The 22,107-nt window shown below is 35.5% G+C and overlaps 2 protein-coding genes and 1 long non-coding RNA gene across 6 annotated transcripts; 1 reads left to right on the top strand and 2 right to left on the bottom strand.

The window, feature by feature from the left end:
- Positions 1 to 330: 330 nt before the first annotated feature.
- Positions 331 to 1,973, bottom strand: LOC18044342. The gene is made up of 2 exons (XR_002906002.1): positions 1,344 to 1,973; positions 331 to 1,042 (listed from the first exon to the last, which is right to left on the bottom strand). It is a non-coding gene; the product is annotated as an uncharacterized LOC18044342 (long non-coding RNA).
- A 2,949-nt stretch (positions 1,974 to 4,922) lies between these two features.
- On the bottom strand, positions 4,923 to 8,186 carry LOC18043477. 2 transcript variants are annotated; one of them, XM_024186470.1, is made up of 2 exons: positions 8,155 to 8,186; positions 4,923 to 7,246 (listed from the first exon to the last, which is right to left on the bottom strand). In XM_024186470.1, the coding sequence occupies exon 2, from the start codon at positions 6,552 to 6,554 to the stop codon at positions 5,277 to 5,279; it is 1,278 nt and encodes a 425-aa protein (XP_024042238.1). In that variant the 5' UTR covers positions 6,555 to 7,246; positions 8,155 to 8,186; the 3' UTR covers positions 4,923 to 5,276. The 2 variants fall into 2 exon arrangements, with proteins under 2 accessions (XP_024042238.1, XP_024042239.1); XM_024186471.1 differs by having other exon boundaries at positions 4,923 to 7,236.
- Positions 8,187 to 8,628: 442 nt separating this feature from the next.
- LOC18043476 (ADP-ribosylation factor GTPase-activating protein AGD1) lies at positions 8,629 to 21,637 on the top strand. Of its 3 annotated transcripts, XM_024186038.1 has the most exons (19): positions 8,629 to 8,850; positions 9,226 to 9,302; positions 10,270 to 10,370; positions 10,857 to 10,927; positions 11,861 to 11,923; positions 13,939 to 13,983; positions 14,729 to 14,794; positions 14,908 to 14,955; positions 15,051 to 15,146; positions 15,237 to 15,278; positions 15,855 to 16,070; positions 16,159 to 16,290; positions 16,390 to 16,617; positions 16,777 to 16,863; positions 16,947 to 17,285; positions 17,513 to 17,658; positions 17,732 to 17,825; positions 18,724 to 19,214; positions 20,964 to 21,637. In XM_024186038.1, exons 1-19 carry the CDS (start codon positions 8,806 to 8,808, stop codon positions 21,076 to 21,078), a joined length of 2,502 nt encoding a protein of 833 aa, XP_024041806.1. In that variant the 5' UTR covers positions 8,629 to 8,805; the 3' UTR covers positions 21,079 to 21,637. The 3 variants fall into 3 exon arrangements, with proteins under 3 accessions (XP_024041806.1, XP_024041807.1, XP_006436948.2); XM_024186039.1 differs by lacking the exon at positions 13,939 to 13,983; XM_006436885.2 differs by lacking the exon at positions 8,629 to 8,850 and having other exon boundaries at positions 9,227 to 9,359; positions 9,522 to 10,370.
- The last annotated feature ends 470 nt before the right edge of the window (positions 21,638 to 22,107 follow it).

Here is a 22,107-nt window from a genome sequence, read left to right as displayed (position 1 = left end):
GAAGTTAAGTTGACTGTTAGTGGACTCTTAAAATTACTAAAATATTCTTCTCACCAAAATAATAAATGATTAAATATAGCTTTGAGAATCGATGGGTATAGGTTTGGCTGGAATCACAAAACACAGAAAAAGATAAAAGAGCGTTGTTATATGCCCCGTACTTAATCTCGAATTAATCTCGAATTTGCGCCCTGAATTTGCCAAAACGCTGCGTTTTAAAACGGTCACTTTTTCTTTTTAATTGCAGCTGTGCAGCACGTGTGTGAGTTTTAAAACGGTCACTTAAACCGAACGACGTCGCTTCTTCAATTCATTGCAGCAACACTAACAGCAGCAAGACTTCTTGTTGTATTCCAACAAGACTTGGGCACTTGTTGTATTCAATTCATTGCAGCAATTTCACACACACACATATTAGCAGCAACAAGTGCCCAAGATAATAAAAAACAATCAGGAGTTCACACACACAAAAAAAAAAAATTGCAACAACAATTCGAACATCAACTCCAACACTAGTAACACTTCCAGCAAAAAAAAAATCCAGCAGCAACAACTCCAGCATTAATTCCAGCACCAGTAACGCTTCCAGCAAAAAAAATTCCAGCAGCAACAACCTGGCCAAGGGGAGCCGTGTGGCGCTTTGTGAGTGGATGAGGAGGGAGAGAAGTTGACCCGGTTTGACCTGCAAACCCGACCTGACCTGCAAACGTGACCCCGTTGGATTTCACGATCCCGACCACTCTACCAGCCGATCAAGGTATTGATATGAAGCTTGGAAGCCAGCCGTCGTTTCCCTGCCATCCTCGCCGCCGAAAACCAACAGGAACACCGACGATTTAGCTTGAAAGAACCGCGGCTCCAACCACCTTCGTCGTGGTCGATTTCGTCGGAGTTTGGACGCACCACCGCTTGAGTTCTACTCCCTCGATCGCGTGATGGCGGTGGTCCATCGTCTGTGGGCTCCTCCGTCGTCTGTGCCGGTTGTTCGCGTGACCGTTGGGTGATTGCTATTTGTGGGCGTGATTGCTATTTGTGTTGGAGTCTGTGATTTGTCAAAAGGGAAGTAAGAGAGTGTGTGAGTGTGGTTTCTGATGCAGATTAAATTGAGAACGATGCATTTTCAATTTAATCAAAACAACGTCGTTTTTCTAATTCGGGGCGCGACTCGGGATTAAATTCAGGGGAAATAGCTTTTTCCAAGATAAAAAAAAATCATTTATGTAAAGTAATTGACAAGTTAACTATAAAAAATACCCTAACACTGAAATAATTCCTTAGTAAAATATTATCAAGTATCAAAGTAATTAACTGCATCAGAATCAACAAATTGTTTGAAAACCCACTTCAACAAAATGCATGTTGGCGGTGTATTGGGCTTAAAGAGAATTTCGTTTGCGAGATCTAATTGGGTTGAACATGGCCGCAAGTGCGGGATGAAATTTATGGCTGTTGAGATGTTTTGAGGTCGGAGCTGCACGAGGGTTGGTTGAGGGGATGGACGGCGACAAAATGGAACCATCACCGATGGCAGAAATCACGGTAGTGGTATGCGGCGTGAGAAGCCGCGAGCTAGGGTTTTGAGGGCTGTGTGTGGTTGAGTTTTGGGATATCAGAGGTTGCTGCATGGTATCGGGATGGCTCAAGGGTGATGGCGGATGGGTGGCATCAGCAACGGCCAAAGGGGCATTGCCGGTGTGGGGGTTGTGAGACAAAACCCATCTTCTTGGGTTAATGCTTGGTGGTGGATGCGGCTGATTCAGAGGCTCCCGTCACCGGCGTTGGTCACCAGCGTTGGTCACCGGCATGAAGAGGACTCTGGCAATGGCAAAACACCACCATCGGCCGCCTATGGAGCCATAACTGGCTGGTCACATTCGGTCAACATCAGGCAAGTCGGTTAAAATTGTATTGATCTAGTAAAAAAATATTTTGAATTTTAAATATGATTTTACACATTTACCCTCCTATACTGATGCCAGACGTATTTTTATGCTAACGACAAAGGAAATATCTGTAATTACATCAATACATTATATCTAAGTGTTAATACATCAAATTTCAAGGGAGGTCTCTAAAAATTACCCTTTGTACTATGTATTATAGGGTGAAAATATTTAAACTTACTAAATTACTTTTAAACTCTTTATTTTTTTAATTAAATTTTTATATTTTTGAAATACATGTCAAGCAATTTACCATTAAGGACAAAATAATATACTTTTTTTTAGACAATTAATATTAAGTTTAACTAAAACAATTTTACTTCCTCTACCCATCTTATTTATTTGTTATTTACTATCAACTTAATTTAACTATATTTTCACAAATAGAATTCGATCTAGAATATGTGTGGAGGAAAGAACTCAATTAGAGTTATCTTTTTCAATTAGTAGAAATGTTTAACACAAGTTTTTGTTTTAATTTCATTTCATAACTGGGGATGTACATATATTGTGTATAGGGTGGGCACGAGTTGGTTTGGGTTGGATTTCAAGTCAACCCAAACCAAACCATAAAAATTTGGATCCAACCCAAACCAACCCAAATATTTTTAACCCAACCAAAACCAAACCATTTGGGTTTAGTTTGAATTTTATTATCAAAATAATTTTTATTTTAATAAAATTTAATTATATCAAAATTATAATAATGATTAATTGTTATTAATTATTAAATTGATATTAAAATATAAAAAAATATAGTGGATAAAAATTATAAATTTTACAATAACTTAATCCTTAAATTAAAGAATACTAGAAAATCAAAATAAAGTTTAATCACAAAAATTATTATTTCTCAATAAATAAGAACATACACTTTAATAATAAATTTTCACAAACATGACATTAACAATCTAATAATAAATTTTGCCACTTGTTATTTATTTAATTATGTAATATTTATTTTTATTTATTGTTTTGGTAGTTTTGCGTTATGTTGTCTACTTATATACTTAATTTTAGGGAGATTGCTAGTTTCCCCTCTACAGTAATCAACATATATTATTTTTCCCCCTTCTGTTTTTATAATGGCCAAAAAACCCCCTAATAGTGTAAGTTTACAATATTATCCTTATTTTCAACTACTCTTTTATTTATATTTATTATAAATTAAATAAATCACATGAATAGAAACTAAATAAAAAATAAAGCATTAAAAATAAGAAATATATGTTTTGATATGAACAAAAAAATTAATAATAAAAATTTTTTATACTTATTTATTTTGTGAAAATTTTCTTATAATAAATATATAAGAAAATTATTAGTAAAATGATAAAAAAATTATTATAAGAAAACTTGAATGACAAATAAAAATTTATTAGAAGATAAATAATAAAATATTTTACCTATACTTTTTACATTTAATTTTAAAATATTACAAAATGTTTATTATAAGAAAATGTTCACAAAATAAATAATTACAAGAAAAAATTTTATTATTAATTTTTTTGCTCATATCAAAACATATATTTCTTGTTTTAATACTTAATTTTTTTATTTAGTTTCTATTCATGTAATTTATTTAATTTATAATAAATGTAAATAAAAGAGTAGTTAAAAATAAGGGTAATATTGTAAACTTATGTTGTCAGGGAGATTTTTGGCCATTTAAAAACAGAAAGTGGGTAAATGATATATGTTAATTTAAATTTATTTTTACCGTTATTTTTATTTTCTAACTGTTGACAATTGATTACGCCGTAAAAAATTTAATGGTGGCCTTTCACTTATTTGTGTTCATTTATTTTGTTTTCATTTATTTCATTTGAAAAATTTGAGTGTTAGGGTCTTGTCCATGACCCGTGGGTAAACTATACCCAACCCATAATGAAATAGTTTTCTATATAAAACTCACATTTAACCCATTTTCATAATTTACCCAACTCAAATCATTTAATTTAGTTTGAGTTTGGGTAAACCCATGGATTGTGGGTTTATGCCCACCCCTAATTGTGTATGTATGATAATAGTTTCTTCACCATATATGTTATAACTTTCCAACTCTCATATTTGTTTGATTGTTTCTCTCTCAATGGATATTTGTTATGAAATATTTCAATGGATACAATTTTTTGCAAAAACAGTAAAAGCAGGATTAAGAAACTTTGAGCACGAACATTAAACATCAATCCCCGCTTAATTGTTCGGATTTAACATCAATGCTTATTTGGTACGAAATTGAAAGCTTTGTAGACTATTAGCCAACACGGATGATTTTAAATGATTTTGGTGGGTGTTCATAGAAAATCACAGAATTATTTTGAAGTTACATGTTATAATGGGGCTAGTTTTGGTATAACAAGAGGTGTAGAAAGTAAAATTTTAACTTTTAAATCGAAGCAAAGGGTGTGCTGAGTAACGGGGTGTTCATAGAAAATTGTTTCCCACCCATTATTATATTAACTCTTGACGATTCCCCATAAATTCTCGGAGCTGGCTAAGTTACGGATTCTGTAACTTACAGATCCAGCTTTAACCAACTCCCCATACACACCCATTTGCTGGCTTTTCTCTCTCCTCAGGACATGTGTGCTCTTCTCATTGGGTGTGTATGTTACAGATTCTGTAACATAGCAACCTCCTAAATTCCCATATGAAACTTTCACAAGGAGACAAGAACAAGCCTTACGATTATGTTTCATCCGGCACTATAAATATTCACTTGACACGGTAAGCATCAAAATTATGGTGCACTTTTACCAACATGATTCCTGGGTGATTTAAAGGTCACTGAAATTTCAATTTTCACTGGGAGCGTCTTGGCTCTCACTGACACCTTCAACAAAGACATTAGCCCAGAGAAAAAAAGTTATTTGATATTATCGCTTAACATACAGAACATTTTAATCTCACCCAGGAATTTCACAACATACGTAACATTTTAACAGAAGTTCTCTAATTCAGATACATTAAGATCTTTTTGACATTTCTCAAAACTATTTAAACCCATCCTTAAATCTCATACCTATGTCATGTTCTTCTAGTATAATGTATCCAATATTTCTTATAAGTCAGCTGAATAAGTGACATGCTACACTAAGAGATCCGCTGAGACATGAGGTGCAATGCTATCCACTTAGTTAATTACTTGCTTAAGAGGTAATGCATTGGGATCCAAATGCCAAGAGTCTTCAGGAATACCATAAATTGCAGTTCCTTGCACTTTAAAAGCAGGGATCTTGTGAGAGAAGCTGAACATCTCTGCTTGTGAAACTGTACAAGTGATATCAAAACCATCATTTTGCTGTCTGTGGAAGAAAGTCAGATTATTCTCTACCTCCACCAGCCTAGCCTGGCTATTGTCATCCCAGTTTCATCAAACAAGTCTGATAGAATTTCAACTATGTAATAATGGTAATTCTTATAATCATTTTGCTGCCATTCTTCATTCCAATCCTCGTACACAGCCCAAACTTCGCCTTTTTTTGGGTAAATAATGAAGTGTGGCTCATTCTCAGTTACAGATCTTTCATATTCCATGGAATGAGAAAAATGTGACATCTTCAGTATGACACTGGTTTTGCCAAGTTCAAACAAGCCACAAGCGATGGGTAGGTTTTTCTTCTTCCACTCAGTGTCCAGATGAAAAACTGGTAGAGGTTCTAAGAATGTGACATATACTTGCGACGCTGAAATTACCTCGACTATTTGGACGTATGGTCGTGGCATGTTCTCCTTTCCACAATATACAGCCCACACTTGACCTATGGCAAAGTCAACCGGGGACCAAGTGTGCTTCAGAAGCTGGCTGTCTGCACTTGACTCAAATGAAGGTAAATATTTGCTAGGAGTGAATCCAGATGAGGAGTCTAATTTTTCTTCCACTGAGATAATTTCAGTAGAAGTACCATGAACCATATCATCAGGCAAAGCAGATTGGTCAAGCTCAAAGATTGCAGTACCAACTTTGCCATTGTCTCCACCCAAAAGCCTGTAAGCTGGTATATTGTGAGAGAAGATATACAAATGATTGGAAGGAATCTGATAAATCACAGGATATTGTCCAATTGTTTGTCTCTGAAAGACACTCCTGAAAGCCTCAACCTTCTCCAAACACACAACATGTGCACCAGAAGTTTTTGAAAAATCAGATAGCATTTCAACCAAATCAAATTTACATCCTTTTAGTTTTTGAGGATCATTGGCCCATTCGTCGCAGTTCCAATTTTCATAAAGTGCCCAAATTTCACCTATTTTGGGGTAAATCTCAAACTGATCCTGTGTCCCTGTATGAACAGGGGAGCATTTATGGGAAAAAATCATTGGACTTTCCAAATCATGTACCACTGGATTTAGATCAAAGGAACCACATCCAACAGGCAAGCCTGAAAAATACCATCTTGTCTCACTTGGTCTAATTGGTATTGGTTTCAACCATGTGACATGGAGTTCATAACTGCCATTATAGTTAATTAGAGCATAACAGTAACTTCTGTTAACATTTGCCTGAAGATGCGCAGCCCAGATCTGCCCCGCTTGGATATTTTCCAGTTTTCGGTTGTTCTCAAAATTGTAGAATTCCTGGTTAGACTTTCTCAAAGTGATAATCATCAGGTTTGAAATTGAATTATTTTCTGAATGGCTAGCTTGATATGTAATTAAACCAACTTGTTCATCTGCGTCACAATCTCGTAATGGAAACAGTCCAAAATTTCTACTGTTCTTGGAATTCACCTCTGTTGAGTTACTTTGTTCAATCAATCTGCCTAAAATGTGGCAAGAAGAAGTCCTGTCACATGTATACGTACAACCTCCCAAACTATGCTTCAAATCATATTCAGATTGCTTTTCTTGGTCTGAGAGCTTGGAGAATGCATCATGTAGAAATTGTAGAGCCAAGTCTGTGCCAGGAAAATCATCCCTTATAGGCTGCAACGAGGTCGAAGCTTCTGTAAGGGCTTAAGGAGCTCAAAAATCCAGCTTTTATTAATCTCAGAATCTGATAACTTAATACCAGCAGCCAAGAGTAGCATGTCACAGGCAGATAGCATTGAGTCTATGTCATCTAGTGCTGGATAAAGCTGCTGAGCTGTGAGTAGCTTGTCTCTAGCAAAGTCATAATCCTCATTATGCATCATAAGTTTAGCAACCCATATTTCCCTCAGGGCCATTATTCTATTTTCGTCCATTTCTCAGTTATTCAACGTCATTTTTCAAGTCTCTAATTGATTCATTAGAACATCAGAACATGATATCTATAGCAAACAAGTCAGCTGAATATTTGCCTTGCTTTCTGGGCTTAACTTCAAAACAAACAAACGTATCATTACTGACTGCATGTATCATTTTAAAAATGGTAACAAACAATATCACAGGGAAGGAAAAAGATCAGAAATTAACATCATACCAGCAAAGAAATCAACATATCGGAAAATAATTGTTGCCTAAAGAAGGCTTGATGAGGAAGGAACATAAACTTAACAACCTATGGAAATCATTATAAATTCATATTTAATCAAGAAACATCCAAAATTTGTATCCACTCATCAGGATGCATGAGACCACAAAATTTTTCATCTTTCTTTGCCGAACCAACCGTACTTCAGTAAACTTCTATCACATTATATTTTTTGTAACTACTTCCCTGATTCTTGACCACTCTACTTAACACGGTTCAACTAATTAAGAGCGATCCTAGCTACTGAAAATTTTAAGCCATCTACAGCACATTTCCTATTAAAGTCTTTCCTTTAGATTGGTCATCCCAGATTAAGAATAATTTGCAAACTGCAGTGAACAATTTCTCTGGGTCCGATATTACTTAACTCATTTACTGAATTATGTTCATCACTTTCAGAGCTTCCATGGATTAAATGATTATGCATCTGCACCATCACAGATGCCACCAACTCAAATTAGGTACCCCATTAAACATTTTCTATGAATTAAGAATTATCTATGATAATCAAGACAACCAGTAAGAACCCTAGTATGCGTCCACCGTGTACTATGAAAATCAAGCAAACTTTGCTCTGTCAAGTTTCCAAGAAAAGTTCGATTTTTTTTTTTTTAATGACTGTAATGAAACAATGCAATTGAATAATATACACACATTTGATGCTTTTACATTTGCTAGAAATAGAATCAAAAGAAAACTACTTGTATCAATAAGATAATGCAGTAGGAAAAAAAGGAATCAAAGTTGACTCACCTTGTGTCAAAAATTACTCTCCCAAACAAAACCCCACAACACTTTAATGGAAGAAACGTAATGCATCATGAAACAGACATAAATCTGTGTCGTTTTACCTTTTTTTTTCTTTTTTTAATATTTAGTACTATACGTGGACGCAGCTTTTGCGGAGCGTGTCTCACACGCTTGCCGCCAAAGTGCGACTAAGGTTCGTTTCCTTTTTTTTTTTTCATGGACCCCACAATCTCGAAGCGATTTATTATTTAATTAATCAGTAGTTAATTATTGCGAGGATTCTCCCACGTTTGGCAAATTTCAAATAAAACGACACCGTTGCATTGACAGTCAAAACGGCTTTTTCTTTTTCCCAAAATGACAAATAAACTATACATTTGCTAGTACAGACTGGAGAGAGAAACTGGAAGGCGGGTGATTTGTTTTTTTGGTTTTTTTTTGTTTTTTGTTTTTTATTTATTTAGTGACAGCCATGAAAATTCGCAAACACTTAAGAAACAAAAAGCTCCTTCAATTGCGGCCATTTAAGCCAAACACAAAACGCACTAACAAAAGAAGAAAGAATTAATAAATATTTCTTAATTGTTATCTTCTTTTAATTTTCTTTTATCTTCAGAGAAGAAGAAGAGAGAAATTCATCGTATCGATTCTAAAATGCAGTTCACGAAACTTGACGATTCTCCTATGTTTCGGCAACAGGTTCCTTTTTCTTTTCTTTTTTTTTCTTTTTTTGTAGTCTTTTTTTTGTTATCAAATTCCATTTTGTTCTTAACTGTTGTTTTAAGCAAAATCTTACTTGATTAATGCTTCACTTTCATGCATTTCAAAACGATGCGTTTTAGGTTGCGCAAGTGATTTTTATATTGTGTTAAACTTGTAAGGGGGGGGGGGGGGGTAGACAGAAAAGCTTTTGAATTGCTTTTGTTACAATGCCATTTTATATAATGAGAAGATGTTTAAGTTTTATGTTGTTTAAATTGCATACAAATGACAGTGGATTTTCCTTGTGTATTATATTCGGCTTCAAAATATTTAGAGAGTGAGTGCCCTGATAATATACTGTTTGGCGAACAGATACAATGTATGGAGGAGACTGATGAAGCATTGCGAGGGAGATGTTTAAAGTTTTACAAAGGGTGTCGCAAGTACACGTAACTCTACATTCCCAATGCTCTATTACGCTCTTTCTATAATTTTGAAGTTGGCAGGTATTTTAAGCTTTTAGTATGCATTTGATTGTGTATTTGTTCTGGGAGACTAATGATCCCTAGCTGAAAAATCGAGACTCGTAATATCTTCTATGGCCTCATGTTTATAGTTTACATTCCCTGAGCAACCTTTTTCTCTTTTTCATTCTAAATGCAACAAAGTTTGCAATGAGGGGGCAGCAGTCCTCATCAACAACCTGCTAGCTTCTTCTTTTTTAAGCTTCGGCCACTCAACGGTTTGAATACCATGAACGGATCAAAAAACTTGGAGAGGGAGAAGAGAAAATTACATAAATTACGAGAAATTTGATTATGCTTCAATTGTGTACAAAGAACAGCTACTAGGATGAAACAACTTTTATTGGTTAAATTATCAGTCATCAGAATCATTCGAAGTACTGATTTGTGGACAGAAAATGCTACATTGGAAACAAGAAGAGAACCATAATCTGCTTTAGCCAGAAAATGACTTCCATCCTCCTATAAAAATTACACCATTGGAAAATGTCTCTCTCAATTGAAATTTTATATCTGTGCGGTCAAATGAAATTTCACTGCAGACAATTACTCACTGGAGTAGAAGGTTCCTGACTGCTTCTAACTCTTAAAATTGTTGAGTGGCTTCCTGGAAGCTGGAATTCATGGCATCTCTGCCTCCTTAGGCCAGAGCACTCTGGGGATTTCTAAAATCAGGATCAAAAGGCTATTGGATTGTAAAAATTCCTTATATTTGGTCTGGAAAACGTTTGTTGATGAAAGCTTACTGGTATCAGATGCAATACAATGTTATTTCCAAAAGTGCCAATTGCAGAAATGTTATGGCCAGATTACTTTCTCGACCATCATATTATTTTTTTCTATAAGTTTTTATGTTCATCGATGTTCTTACACAGTCATCTATAAATATCAGAGAAGGGCTTGGAGAGGGGTACGATGGCGATATTGCTTTTGTAAGTGCTCTTGAAAGTTTCGGTGGTGGCCATAATGATCCTATTTGTGTTGCTCTTGGTGGTATGTATTCCTATTTCTGCCCCCAGGATATGTTATGAAAAATTTCCTCTTTTGGCATGTATGCGTAGGTTTAGCTTTGAGAATGTGTTTGAATTAATTGGTATGTGTTTTTGTTCTTGAGTTGTACAAAATCATTGCGTCAAAAACTTGTTTAAAAGTATAGCACAACTGAGCCCACCTTATTCAAGCTCTGTGTTGCCTGAAATTTTCTCTGCAAGCAACTGAGCTTGGAGTGAGGATTTTGTTTGTTTAGACCATTGGATGGGCCTGAAAGAGCTTTTAACAAGCTAACTACAGCTGCTTGATTGCACTTCTATCTGACACATCTTTTTTTTCTGGGCCGAACTTATACAGTAATGTTGTTGCTTCAACTGGAACTTTCGTTCCATGTGGCCTTTGTTTTCATTCAAAATGTTTTAAAGGAGCTTAACAAGTAGCTCAATATGTTTAGTTCTGTTACTACTGAGAAACTTAATGTGTCTGCAGGCCCTGTCATGACCAAATTCACAATTGCTTTGAGAGAAATCGGTACATACAAAGAAGTTCTTCGATCAAAGGTAGAAAATCTTGTGCTCTTATCGTTCTAATATGCATGCGACGGTTTCTTGTTTCTGGTGCTCCTGTAAGACTGCAAAAATTTGTTATGACATGTCATCCTGATAATTGAAGGTCCTGTCCCTTTTATAATGCGACTGCTGTTGTTTGAAAAAAGAAAAATCACTGCAAAGGGCTATTTGGACTTCTATTTGTACATAGCTGATTCGTACTAAACGAGTTCCAAATTAAGTTAGTCTGCGCTTCAACGGCTTGTTAAACCCAAACTCATGCTAGAATCCAGACTATATTAGACAATTGTCAACTGAAATAGACTGAAATCTGAATTTACAAATTTTCAGCTGTTTTTGTCCCTTAAATTCTGAATGAATGGAGCAATTTTACAAGAAATAAATAATGACCCTCTTTAGTTAGTTTCCAGAGAAGGCAAACATTACTGATTAACTTGCATTCTTGCATTGTGGCCATCATTAATTGAGTTAAAAATGCTTCTAACAACCCTTGGTATTTTTCCTTCTTGTAAGTTTCTAGTTTCTCTTAAATGCATGAAGCTCAAATTAGAAGTAAATTTCTGTGAAAAAAAGGGATCATCAAATACAGGATTGCCTCTTGATGTAACCTGGTTTTTCCCAGTCCTTGGTCTTTATTTAGTTAGTTATCATGTATGTTTTTCTTGTTTCTCTCCTGCCAATAATCATTAAAGAAAACAATGAATTTTTTTTTTCGCTGTCTGATACTTTCAAAGCATTTCAATGAAATGTTTGGAATTTCCTGCTGTAATAGAGAGGCCATCACATGCTCCTGGTTAAAATTGTGGGTCATCAGTTAATTTGTAGCTTGCTAGATTTGAGCTTTACTATTCCAGTGAAAGATTTAGGAGACATGGGGAACTTGATTGATTTCCTCTGCTGACATCCTGTGATTGGCTTTCTCAGGTAGAGGATATGCTGAATGAAAGGTTACTGCATTTTGTCAATGTTGATCTGCAGGATGTTAAGGTATTTTGTACACCTTATGCAAGTTTCTGTTCTTCGTAGTTTTGGAAGTCAGAATCTATTTTGTGTATCACTGCTCTGTGGACATAAACATGTGTCCAGTTTTGATTAGGACATGTTGTGGGAGACACAACAACTCCCAAAATCTAGGGGTGAAAGCATGCTGAGATTTGTGCTTGTTTTGTACATTGAATAGTAGATGGTGGGGGGAAAAAAGATATGAAGAATGCAAGTTTGAAAGTTTTATGTTTATAATTATATGGGTTATGCACAATATGATATTGTTGTTTCAGGATAAACCCACATAGTTTTATTCTTGCATTTTTCTGATATAGGACAACCTCTGTTGAAATTAGAATTTATTAAGGTGATATTTTTTTTTCCTTATTTAAGCTGGATTAGATTTTATTTTACTTGTATGAGTGGGATAAATAGTGGTAAATTTGATAATCTTATTTGAGTTGGGTCTTTGGCAAATATAATTAACACCTTATTTTTAGTTTTCAGTTACATCATGAATAATTATTGAATTAAAGAGTTATCAAGGCCATGAGATTGGATGGACACCACAGTTAAGTCCAACTTTGATTCCAATCGTAAGATTCGTTTCCATGGAATACGTTTAGCTCATTTTAGACCAAGCCCACCTGGTTTTGTTCTTAAGTTTTCACTTTATTACTCAGATTGGTTGGAAAGTTATAGGCCGTCTCTTTTGTGATAAAGATAATAATTTTCATTTCACTGATTTTCTATAAAGCTTTCAGAACTTGCTGAAGTTCATTTATGAAATTGTTAAGACATTGTCCTAAAGAACCTGAGTGCTGCATACAGTGTTAATGTGATGGACATTATATTTCCACATTCTAGATTGTGCACATGCATGAAGGTGATCCCTTCTCTTGCATACTGAGTTCCATCCTTAAGACAGAGGCCTAAGCTTGACGGGGCTTAAAGTATCTTATGATATCATGATTAATCCCATGAACACGGTGTTTTAATTGAATTTTCAACTCTATATCATCTCAGTGTCTAACTTTGTATGATCAATCCGCTGCTTGAGGTCATAGACTTGAAAAAATAGATCAATGCATCTTCCTAAGAAACAGATAATGAATGGGATTTTTATTTTTTATTTTTTGGGACAATCCTGTTGGTCATCCTATTGGTCACTAAAGAGATTGATAAGAAACAACATGTAGTCTTCATTCATTTTAAGATCACACAATTTAGCACCACATGAAGAACAATAATGATGCATTTTATCAACACTTTTGTGGGATGGCCAAAATAAATTGCATCCTCGAGCTTTTCATTGTCTGACATAAAACTTAATTCCTTACCCAATATCTTTTCTGTTTCCATGCCTTCATCTTTTTGTAAGAGAAAATTTGTATATTTTTGTGCATACACATTGCATCTAAAAAAATAGGTATGTTTATACATATGGTAGTAGTAACTTATGTGTTGTCTGATTTTCTCATTTCTTTTTCGTTTTTATTTCATTTAGGAAACAAAGAAACTTCTATTAAGAAAAAAATACATGTACAAAAGTGAACAAGGTGTTGACAAAAAAGAATCCCTTAAGATTGCAGATCTATGCAATAGAATACTGATCAGATTTTATAAGTAGTATAGGATCTATATGATTATAAGATTTCGCCACCCCAAAAAAAAAAAAAAAAAAAAAAACACAGAGTTTCTATCTGTATTGCACATCCACAGACTTTAAACTTGCCCTTTGCTTCATTGCCTTTGTAATACAATGTTAAAAAAGTTGTAATTACGAAGATTTTTATTTCAAGATAACAAACTGTGAAGTTGGTCTGTTTCTATTCTCCAGTTTAAGTCCTCTATTACACGGTACCTAGAGTTATAATCTTTTTAGATTTATTTTTAACATTAACCATTTCGAATTATAATTAGCTCCTTCTTTGATTTGTTCTTATCTTTTTATGAGTTCTATTTTCCGGTTGTGTTTCCAAAGAGATTCATTTTTCAGTACTCTCAAATTGGTGCAGGAGGCCCGAAAACGTTTTGACAAGGCTTCCCTTATATATGATCAGGTGGATTCCAAATCACAAGAGTTGATAATTTGAGAACTTATTACTTGTTTGAGTACTCTTCTGTATTCATGCTTGCTCACTTTCTCCAGAACTTTTCATATATTTTTGCATTGCTGATAGATATAGATTCTCGCTAGCATCAACATGCCTTCTATCCTTGGTGATTGCACTTTGATTTATAGTCATGACTTTCTTGAAATTTCATAGGTTGATACATATATAATATGTTTGTGTATATGTATGTTCCTTTTAAGTTTGTTCAAATATCTCAATGGTTCAATAAATTATTTGGATAGTTTAGAATCTAGTTAAAATATCTATGGGTTCCCCTGAATATTTTTTTAATTTAATAAATGTACCATGCACATATTGACACATTTGTCTTCAAACTCTTGATTGCAAACCAAAATAAGAAGAACAATGGAATTGGAAGAAAAGTTTCTAAATCTACCTGATAATATGTTCAATATAGAAAAGTTTCTAAATCTACCTGATAATATGTTCAATATTTGGATTCTTATACTAGGTTCTGTGAAATCGAGAAAGGGATCTTTAAGATAGTCCTAATTTTACTATAAAATCATCTCGAGTAATATGAGCATCTTGAGGTTCGTTTCAGAAAATTGGAATAGTTTTACAATGAACTTGTGGCTAACTTGTATGGAGAAATGTGTCATGTTGGTGCTATATGGCCAGTATCTTCTTTACAGTGGCATTCAATGGTGATGGTAATTTTGTATTGCAGGCACGTGAGAAGTTTCTTTCATTGAGGAAGAGCACAAGGATGGATGTAGCTGTTGTCATAGAGGACGTATATCAACTATTTAAAACATAACTTATGTTTGTTCTAATGGATAGATTGATTAGCTAATTGGTAGTTTACACAGGTACGTTTTTAAAATTCTAATTTGGTTGAGATTCCAGGATCTTCACAATGCAAGAACCTCATTTGAGCAAGCTCGCTTCAATCTGGTACATTTATTTTAACAAGGAAACTCGGTGCAACTAAGTAACTATGTCGTCTAGGGTAGGCAACTCTTATATATTGCATGCTTTTCCATATTCAGGTTGGTGCTCTCTCTAATGTTGAAGCGAAAAAGAGGTTTGAGTTGTTGGAGGCTGTTGGTGGGACAATGGATGCTCACCTTCGATTCTTCAAACAGGTACAATATGATTATGAGCTCAAAAGTCAGCCTCCTCTTCCCATAAGAAATAATATACTTGCGTAGCTTCTGAAACTTTGTTCCTCTCAGGGATATGAGCTGCTACATCAGATGGAGCCATTTATTAACCAGGTCTGATTCTCTAGTTTTGTTTTCTCTGAGATGGTGTGAAATGCTTTCTTTTTTACTTAATTAACCAGGTCTGACAAATCCACAAGGACTTTATCGTCAGTACCTATAAATATGAAGGGAATCATCTCTAAAGCCCTTTGGATAATGAAATCATAAACTTTCATTCACTGGTTGAATATATTTGGACTATCAAATTGGTACCATTTTGGTCTAATACCTTCTCAACATCAACATCCCGTGCAGTTCTAGCAATCCTTTCTATGGATAGGAAATTTTCTAGCCAAACTGAACGAATGGAAAGATAGCCCTATAATTGTTAATAAATAGCCTGCAGGCACTCAATTCTTGTTACTTTCTTTGGTTATGACTGTAACTCTCAGTTAGCCAGACACTGCAATAAGCCCAGCACTTTCTGCTGATCTCCTGTTCCCTTGAATGTCTGCGCCGAGTGGCACATTGTCTCACTGTTGGCTGCTAGCAACAAAGTTGTCTTCAATTCCCCCTTTTTCGTTGTAAAAATATATATTTTTTCTTTTAAATTGGTCAGTGTTAAATTTTTGGCTGTTGGGTTTTCAGGTTCTGGCTTATGCACAGCAATCAAGAGAATGTTCTGACTATGAGCAGGCATCTCTTCATCAAAGGATGCAGGACTATCTTAAGCAGATTGATCGAGAAAGTAAGCAATGTTTAAATGGTTCTCTTGGTTCTCCTAGTGGAGACGATGTAAAACCTTTTCCAAGGAATTCAAATAAATTGATAGAGGCAGCTATGCAATCTGCTGTGAAAGGAAAGGTATTTTCTGATTTGATTTTCGATTTTTTAGACTCAACTGCAGTTGTTTCAACCTTTACATCTTTAAGCCAATGCTACAAATTTTCAGGTTCAAACCATTAAACAAGGGTATCTCTCAAAACGATCATCAAATTTGAGAGCTGACTGGAAAAGAAGATTTTTTGTACTTGATAGTCGAGGGCTGTTGTACTATTACCGTAAACCTTGGAGCTGGAATTCAGTGAGTTGTTGGCTGGAAGATTACTTGTAATTTAATTAACTGGACAATCCTTCTCTTCAAGTCTCCCCTTCCATGTTAAATGTGAGTATGCAATTTCAGGCAGCTGGGAGTCAGTCTGCTATACAGAGAAGTAATCCCTCTGAAACTAGTCAGGGGTTGCTGAGTCGATGGCTTTCTTCCCATTACCACGGTGGTGTACATGATGAAAAATCTGTTGCACGTCACACTGTGAATCTTTTGACCTCCACAATTAAGCCCGATGCTGATCAGTCAGATTTAAGATTCTGTTTCAGGATCATCTCTCCAACAAAAGTATATACTTTGCAGGTATCCGTTCAACATCCAACATGTGCATAAAACTTGTGAATTCATTATGGAACCTGGAATCCAAAGTTGAGGGTAATTGTTTTTGCAAATACTTACTGGATCATAGGAATATGTCAATATTAATCAGCAGATCTTATTTGTGTTTCCTTCGTAATGTAGGCAGAGAATACTCTGGACCAAATGGACTGGATCGAAAAAATAAATGGAGTAATTGCTTCCCTACTAAGTTTCCAAACACCTGAGAGGGTAAATGTTAAGCATGTTATCATTATATGTAGTCATTGATATCTCTAAATTATCTGAATTATCACAATTCTATTATACGTCAGTGTCTTTCTTCTGGTCCTAAAGAAAGCTTTGATCGTTGCTTCATCCGTGAAAGTGGCCTCTTGGTGGATTCCCCTTATGTTGATCAGACAACAATTGAGGAACATGCATCTAAAAACATTACCGGTGGAGATCATTTGCATTCATCAAAAAGTTTGGGTGACCTGGAATATATTGTTAAGAATGAGAAGCCAATTGATTTGTTAAGAAGAGTATACGGGAATAACAAGTGTGCTGATTGTGGTGCATCTGAACCAGATTGGGCATCCCTAAACCTCGGTGTTCTTATATGTATTCAATGCTCTGGTGTTCATCGTAATCTTGGAGTTCATATATCAAAAGTAAGTCATGAAGGTTTCTTTAGGGGACCTCACCTCTTTTCATGTTCAGGGATTGGTAATTTTCATTTAAATGTTTCCTGAGGAAAACCACATGGATTGCATAGGTCATGAGGAAAACCACATGGATTGCATAGGACGTTTAAATTGTGAGGCTTAAACCTAATTGAAAGTCTCCTTCCATTTTTATTTTTTATTAATGCAGCTCTCCTTGATAAACTTCAATGCAGGTGAGATCACTGACACTTGATGTTAAAGTGTGGGAACCATCTGTCCTAAATTTGTTTCAGTCACTGGGAAATATCTATGCAAACTCAGTCTGGGAGGAGTTGTTGCGTATTGGAAATAATTCCTTAACTGATGAGAGGCATATGGGGTAAGTGATGGATACCTTGATCTGATTGCGAAGTTTGTTTCTGTTCTAATAAGTTGTTAGTTCTGTGGTTTAGCTTTTCGAGGACTGACAAACAGAAACGGTTTATTGTGAGAAAACCCAATCCTGATGATTCCATTTCAGTAAAAGAGCAGTATATTCATGCAAAGGTAACACTACAAAGAACTCAATTTCTCCCTTCTCATTTCCTCTTTCTCTCACAACGGCTTATAGCTTATGAATATTGTTTGCCTGAACCAGCTTCTGAAGTTAAGAGAACTCTATTTGTTGTATTCAATTATAAGCATTGTTATATTACCCATTGAATATTCTTATCCAACCAACTGCTTGGTGATTTTGATTTTTAATCACATGTAATTTCTTCAGTTTTTTATTTAATGAGAAAAAGAATCTTAAAAATTTTAAAAAAGATATGACATTAATTTGGTTAATCAAAATATGAAACCTTGTGAGCTAGTTTGATTCTTCTTGCTCTGCTTTCTGTGCTTGATTTTGGTAGCTTCTTTCTTCCATTTTTTCTTCCACCCACCTCTTCTCTTAGTTGGTAGTTGAATAATTGGCAACACATTTTTATACTTACAAGTATACCCTCTTGTCACTTCTAAAAATAACCATAGATTCCCCATCACCTCATGACCAGTTGGCTGTCCTTTTATGGATACCTCTGCTCTGCTTTTTTTTTTTTTAATATTATATAAATATAAACCGAGCCCCTACCTAACTCCGGTCAGTCCGGTGTGTCCCAACCCAAGAGGAACGAGCATCATGGATTCTTAGTTTAATGTGCTCTTCTCGCGGTTCTTGATATTGATCATTTCCTCCTTGTTTTTTGACTTAGCTATTAAATCCAATGACTAGTTTACTTGCATTTTCCACTGACATGTATCAGTCTCTCCACCAAGTTTTCAGCTGTTTGTTTAAAGTTATCAAGTTTCTACATTCACCCGACCTCCTTTTACAGTGTGATAAGTTTTGTGGTTTACATGCATCTCTATGGTAAAAGTATATCATTTGGGACCGAGAGTTGATGGTTTTCTCTACATGCAGTATGCTGAGAAAATTTTTGTTCATAAGAGAAAGGACCATCACCACCTTCTTTCAGTGGCACAGCAGTTGTGGGAAAGTGTCCGTGATAATGACAAGAAAGCAGTTTACTGCCATATAATCTGCTCTGAACCAAATGTCAATGCCATCCATGGGCAAGCTTCATATGGTAAACGCTTGCCTTTGGCCACTGTGATGGAAATGGAAGAGCATGAAAGGGATGATAAAAAAATTGATTGCTTTGATGGTGACACTTTGGATGATCCTTTGAGCTATTTGAACTCAATGCATAGAAGTGGAGATGAGCTCATAGAAGAGGCTTCTGATGGCTGTTCACTGCTTCACCTTGCATGTTTAAATGCTGACATTGGCATGGTGGAGCTTCTCCTACAGTATGGTGCAAAAATAAATGTTTCTGATTCAAGAGGTAGAACGCCGCTGCATCATTGTATTATCAGCAGGAAACCCGCAATTGCGAAACTGCTACTTGCAAGGTAATTCTTCATTTTCTTCATGCCCTTTTGTTAAGTCTCCAATCAGGAATTTTTTTTTTTCCCTTTTCTTTTTTGGGTCATTGGGGATGAGAAACAGAACATTTTAGTAAAGAGGCAAAACTTCATAATTTAAATGAACCAGAGGTACACACAAGTCTGAGTATGGACATCTGCTAAAGACAGCCATAAGAAGTAAGCTCTTCAAAACAAGAATCATTTGACTCCTACCTCCAAATTATGGTGAGTGAGAAACAAATGAATGTCAGAAGGTAGAAGCTTTGATGCCTTTGGTGCCCATAAGAATGCAAGAAAATCAGTTTAGTCCCAAAAGTATTTGACATCTTTTTCTCAAGACTACTGAAAACACCTCTTGATTTTATCCAACCAAATTATCCACAAAACTGCTGCTATCCTATAATTCCATCAAATTGAGACTTTCCTAGCTTCACAAAGTGCAGAAGATTTTTCAAGTAGCAAGGAAATACACAACACAATGAACACCCAAGACAATGTAGCAGTTAGAGCTTTTTACACGGAACCCCCATCACACACCCTCTCCCCTCCCATCCTCCCCCGAGAGCCCAAGTATCATATATAAACTTGGAGGAAAACATGAAACAGAGGATCTGAAAGAAATTACAAGATACCCAAGGAGTCACTAGTCTAACTTGTACCATATTTCCTATGACTGGTTAACAGAATTGTTATCGGGTAGAGGGCTGCATAACCCTCAATCTGCATTTTCAGTTCCAAAAAAAAATAATAATAATAAAGTTTCAGCCCCTTGATGATGATTAATTTATGAAAAAAGAGGTTTCAGCCTCTCAAGATGATTAATCAACCACTGTACTTCAAATATAAGGATAGTGGCATAAAGAAATCCTATGCGGTCAAGAAACCAAATCCCCTGCCAACCTAAGTATTGTGTTGGGAAAAAAGTCGTCATAACCTTGAGAAATGATTTCTCAAGGACTCCGATTGGGCTCTCTGTTCTGACCAAATTTTGGTCCTTCCCATTGCTATCAACAAGGACGGAGCTAGCATACACAAGTGGGGGCAGCTGCCCCCAGTTGATTATAAGATCGTACATTGCATCCATTATTTAAGCCCCTGCTCTTGTAAACTTAATTGAAATGCCCCCATGACTTGAAGAATTTAGCTCCTGTCTTCATGAACTTAATTGAAATGCTCCCAGGAGTTGAAGTTGTGAACCATTATATTGAATTCATTCTGAACTTGCCCCCCTGTAAACTATATTTCCAGCTCCGTCTCTGCCTATCAATGGTAAATTTGCTGTTGGTGTCACCTTCAAATGGGCTTCTCCATAACCTTATGTTTGACATTCAGAATTAGCTGACATTTCTTTTTCTCAAATTCTGTTTCTTCTGACTTTTTATCTAATTCTTCCAGCTTTTTAGTAGGATTTCTTTCAAAGAAAATGTAAGAGACTATTGTGGCTGTTAGTTCTACTGAGTAGCCAATATGCTCATATGCGCCCACATTAATTGGTTGTTCAACCAATAATGTTGAGAGCATCAATTATCTTTCATGACCATTAGAGTTTAGCTACCCTCACTGAACCTTTTGATAAGTTAAGCTTTGAAATGAATGGTGTCTCTGTCTCTTAATGGTTGATCAAGTGGATTTGTGTTCAAATCACTTTATTGTATTAGTTAAGTTATAGCACAGCTCGTTGAAGCTGTTAGTACCATAATTATCTGTTTTATCATTTATCTCCCCTTTTTGCAGGGGAGCTGATCCACATGCCATAGATGAAGATGGTAATACTGCAGATAAGCTCATATCAAAATCTGACCTCCGTGACAATGAGATTGTCACTCTCTTAACTAGCACAAATGGATGACGCATTAAGATAGGGGGAAAAAAAAGGAGATTCCAATGAAAAATGGGGAGACAAAGTAGTCATACTGGCTTCCAGGAAATATTTGTAATTTTGTCATTCGGATTGAAGACAATAAGAGGGTTATGTTCAACGAGGCTCCTTTGTAGGTTTTTTTTTCAGCCTCCAGGATAAATCTCATAATCTTTTGTTAGGATTTAGGTCCCAGTACCCAAGACATACAATATCACATGATAGGGAGATCAAACCAACTGCACCAGTCAAATATGTAAATCGAGCACTCGGAAGTTGAAAGCAGAAGTCATCCCGTTTCAATGGCTGATCGTCATCAATTATTTCCTAGAAAAGTATATTCATATGTCTATACGTATCATCTGTTCTTTCTTCAAGTCTTGAAAACCTTCTGGTGGATCATGATGTTGAAACACGAAAATATGTAAAGCTAAAGTTTGGAACACGAAAATATGTACAGGTAAATTTTTGTTACACCTAAATCTGTGTAATTGCAGTGGTTCCCCGGTGGCCACTGGCCAGCCCAGGAGTAAAAATTGGGTTCATCTCGTATTGTTTGTTCAATAGACTTTTGGGTTATGGTGGCTGCTCCGACGAAAAGCCGGAACCCAGAATATTTTATCTGTGTTTACTAGTTCTACTGTTCTAGAATCTGGCTCATCTAATGAGCACGACTGTAAAATGGCAACGTTTAATTTTACCGTCTGGCAGTGCTCCCTCATTATTAAAAGTAACACTAAAACAGATGAAATTAATTAGATGCAAGTTGCAAGTTGCAAGTTGCTGCTCTCATAACGCAACAAAAATCAATTCTCATTATTAAATCTTCAGTCTCTTACAGCAGAGAAATGTTTATTCATTATAGAGCCTCATGTCTTTCTTATTCAGCCGCATCTCTTTTAATTCTAAATTTCTAATTAATTAGTTACAACGACTATCATACTTAAAATAAACTACGTAAAAAGAAAAAAGGAAAGAAAAAAAGCAACACTGAAAAACGATAAAATTAATTAGATGTAT

The sequence above is a fragment of the Citrus clementina genome, unplaced genomic scaffold (genome assembly GCF_000493195.1).
Source record: "Citrus clementina cultivar Clemenules unplaced genomic scaffold, Citrus_clementina_v1.0 scaffold_4, whole genome shotgun sequence".
In the NCBI taxonomy this organism is placed as follows: domain Eukaryota; kingdom Viridiplantae; phylum Streptophyta; class Magnoliopsida; order Sapindales; family Rutaceae; genus Citrus; species Citrus x clementina.
This window is presented reverse-complemented; position numbering and strand designations above follow the sequence as displayed.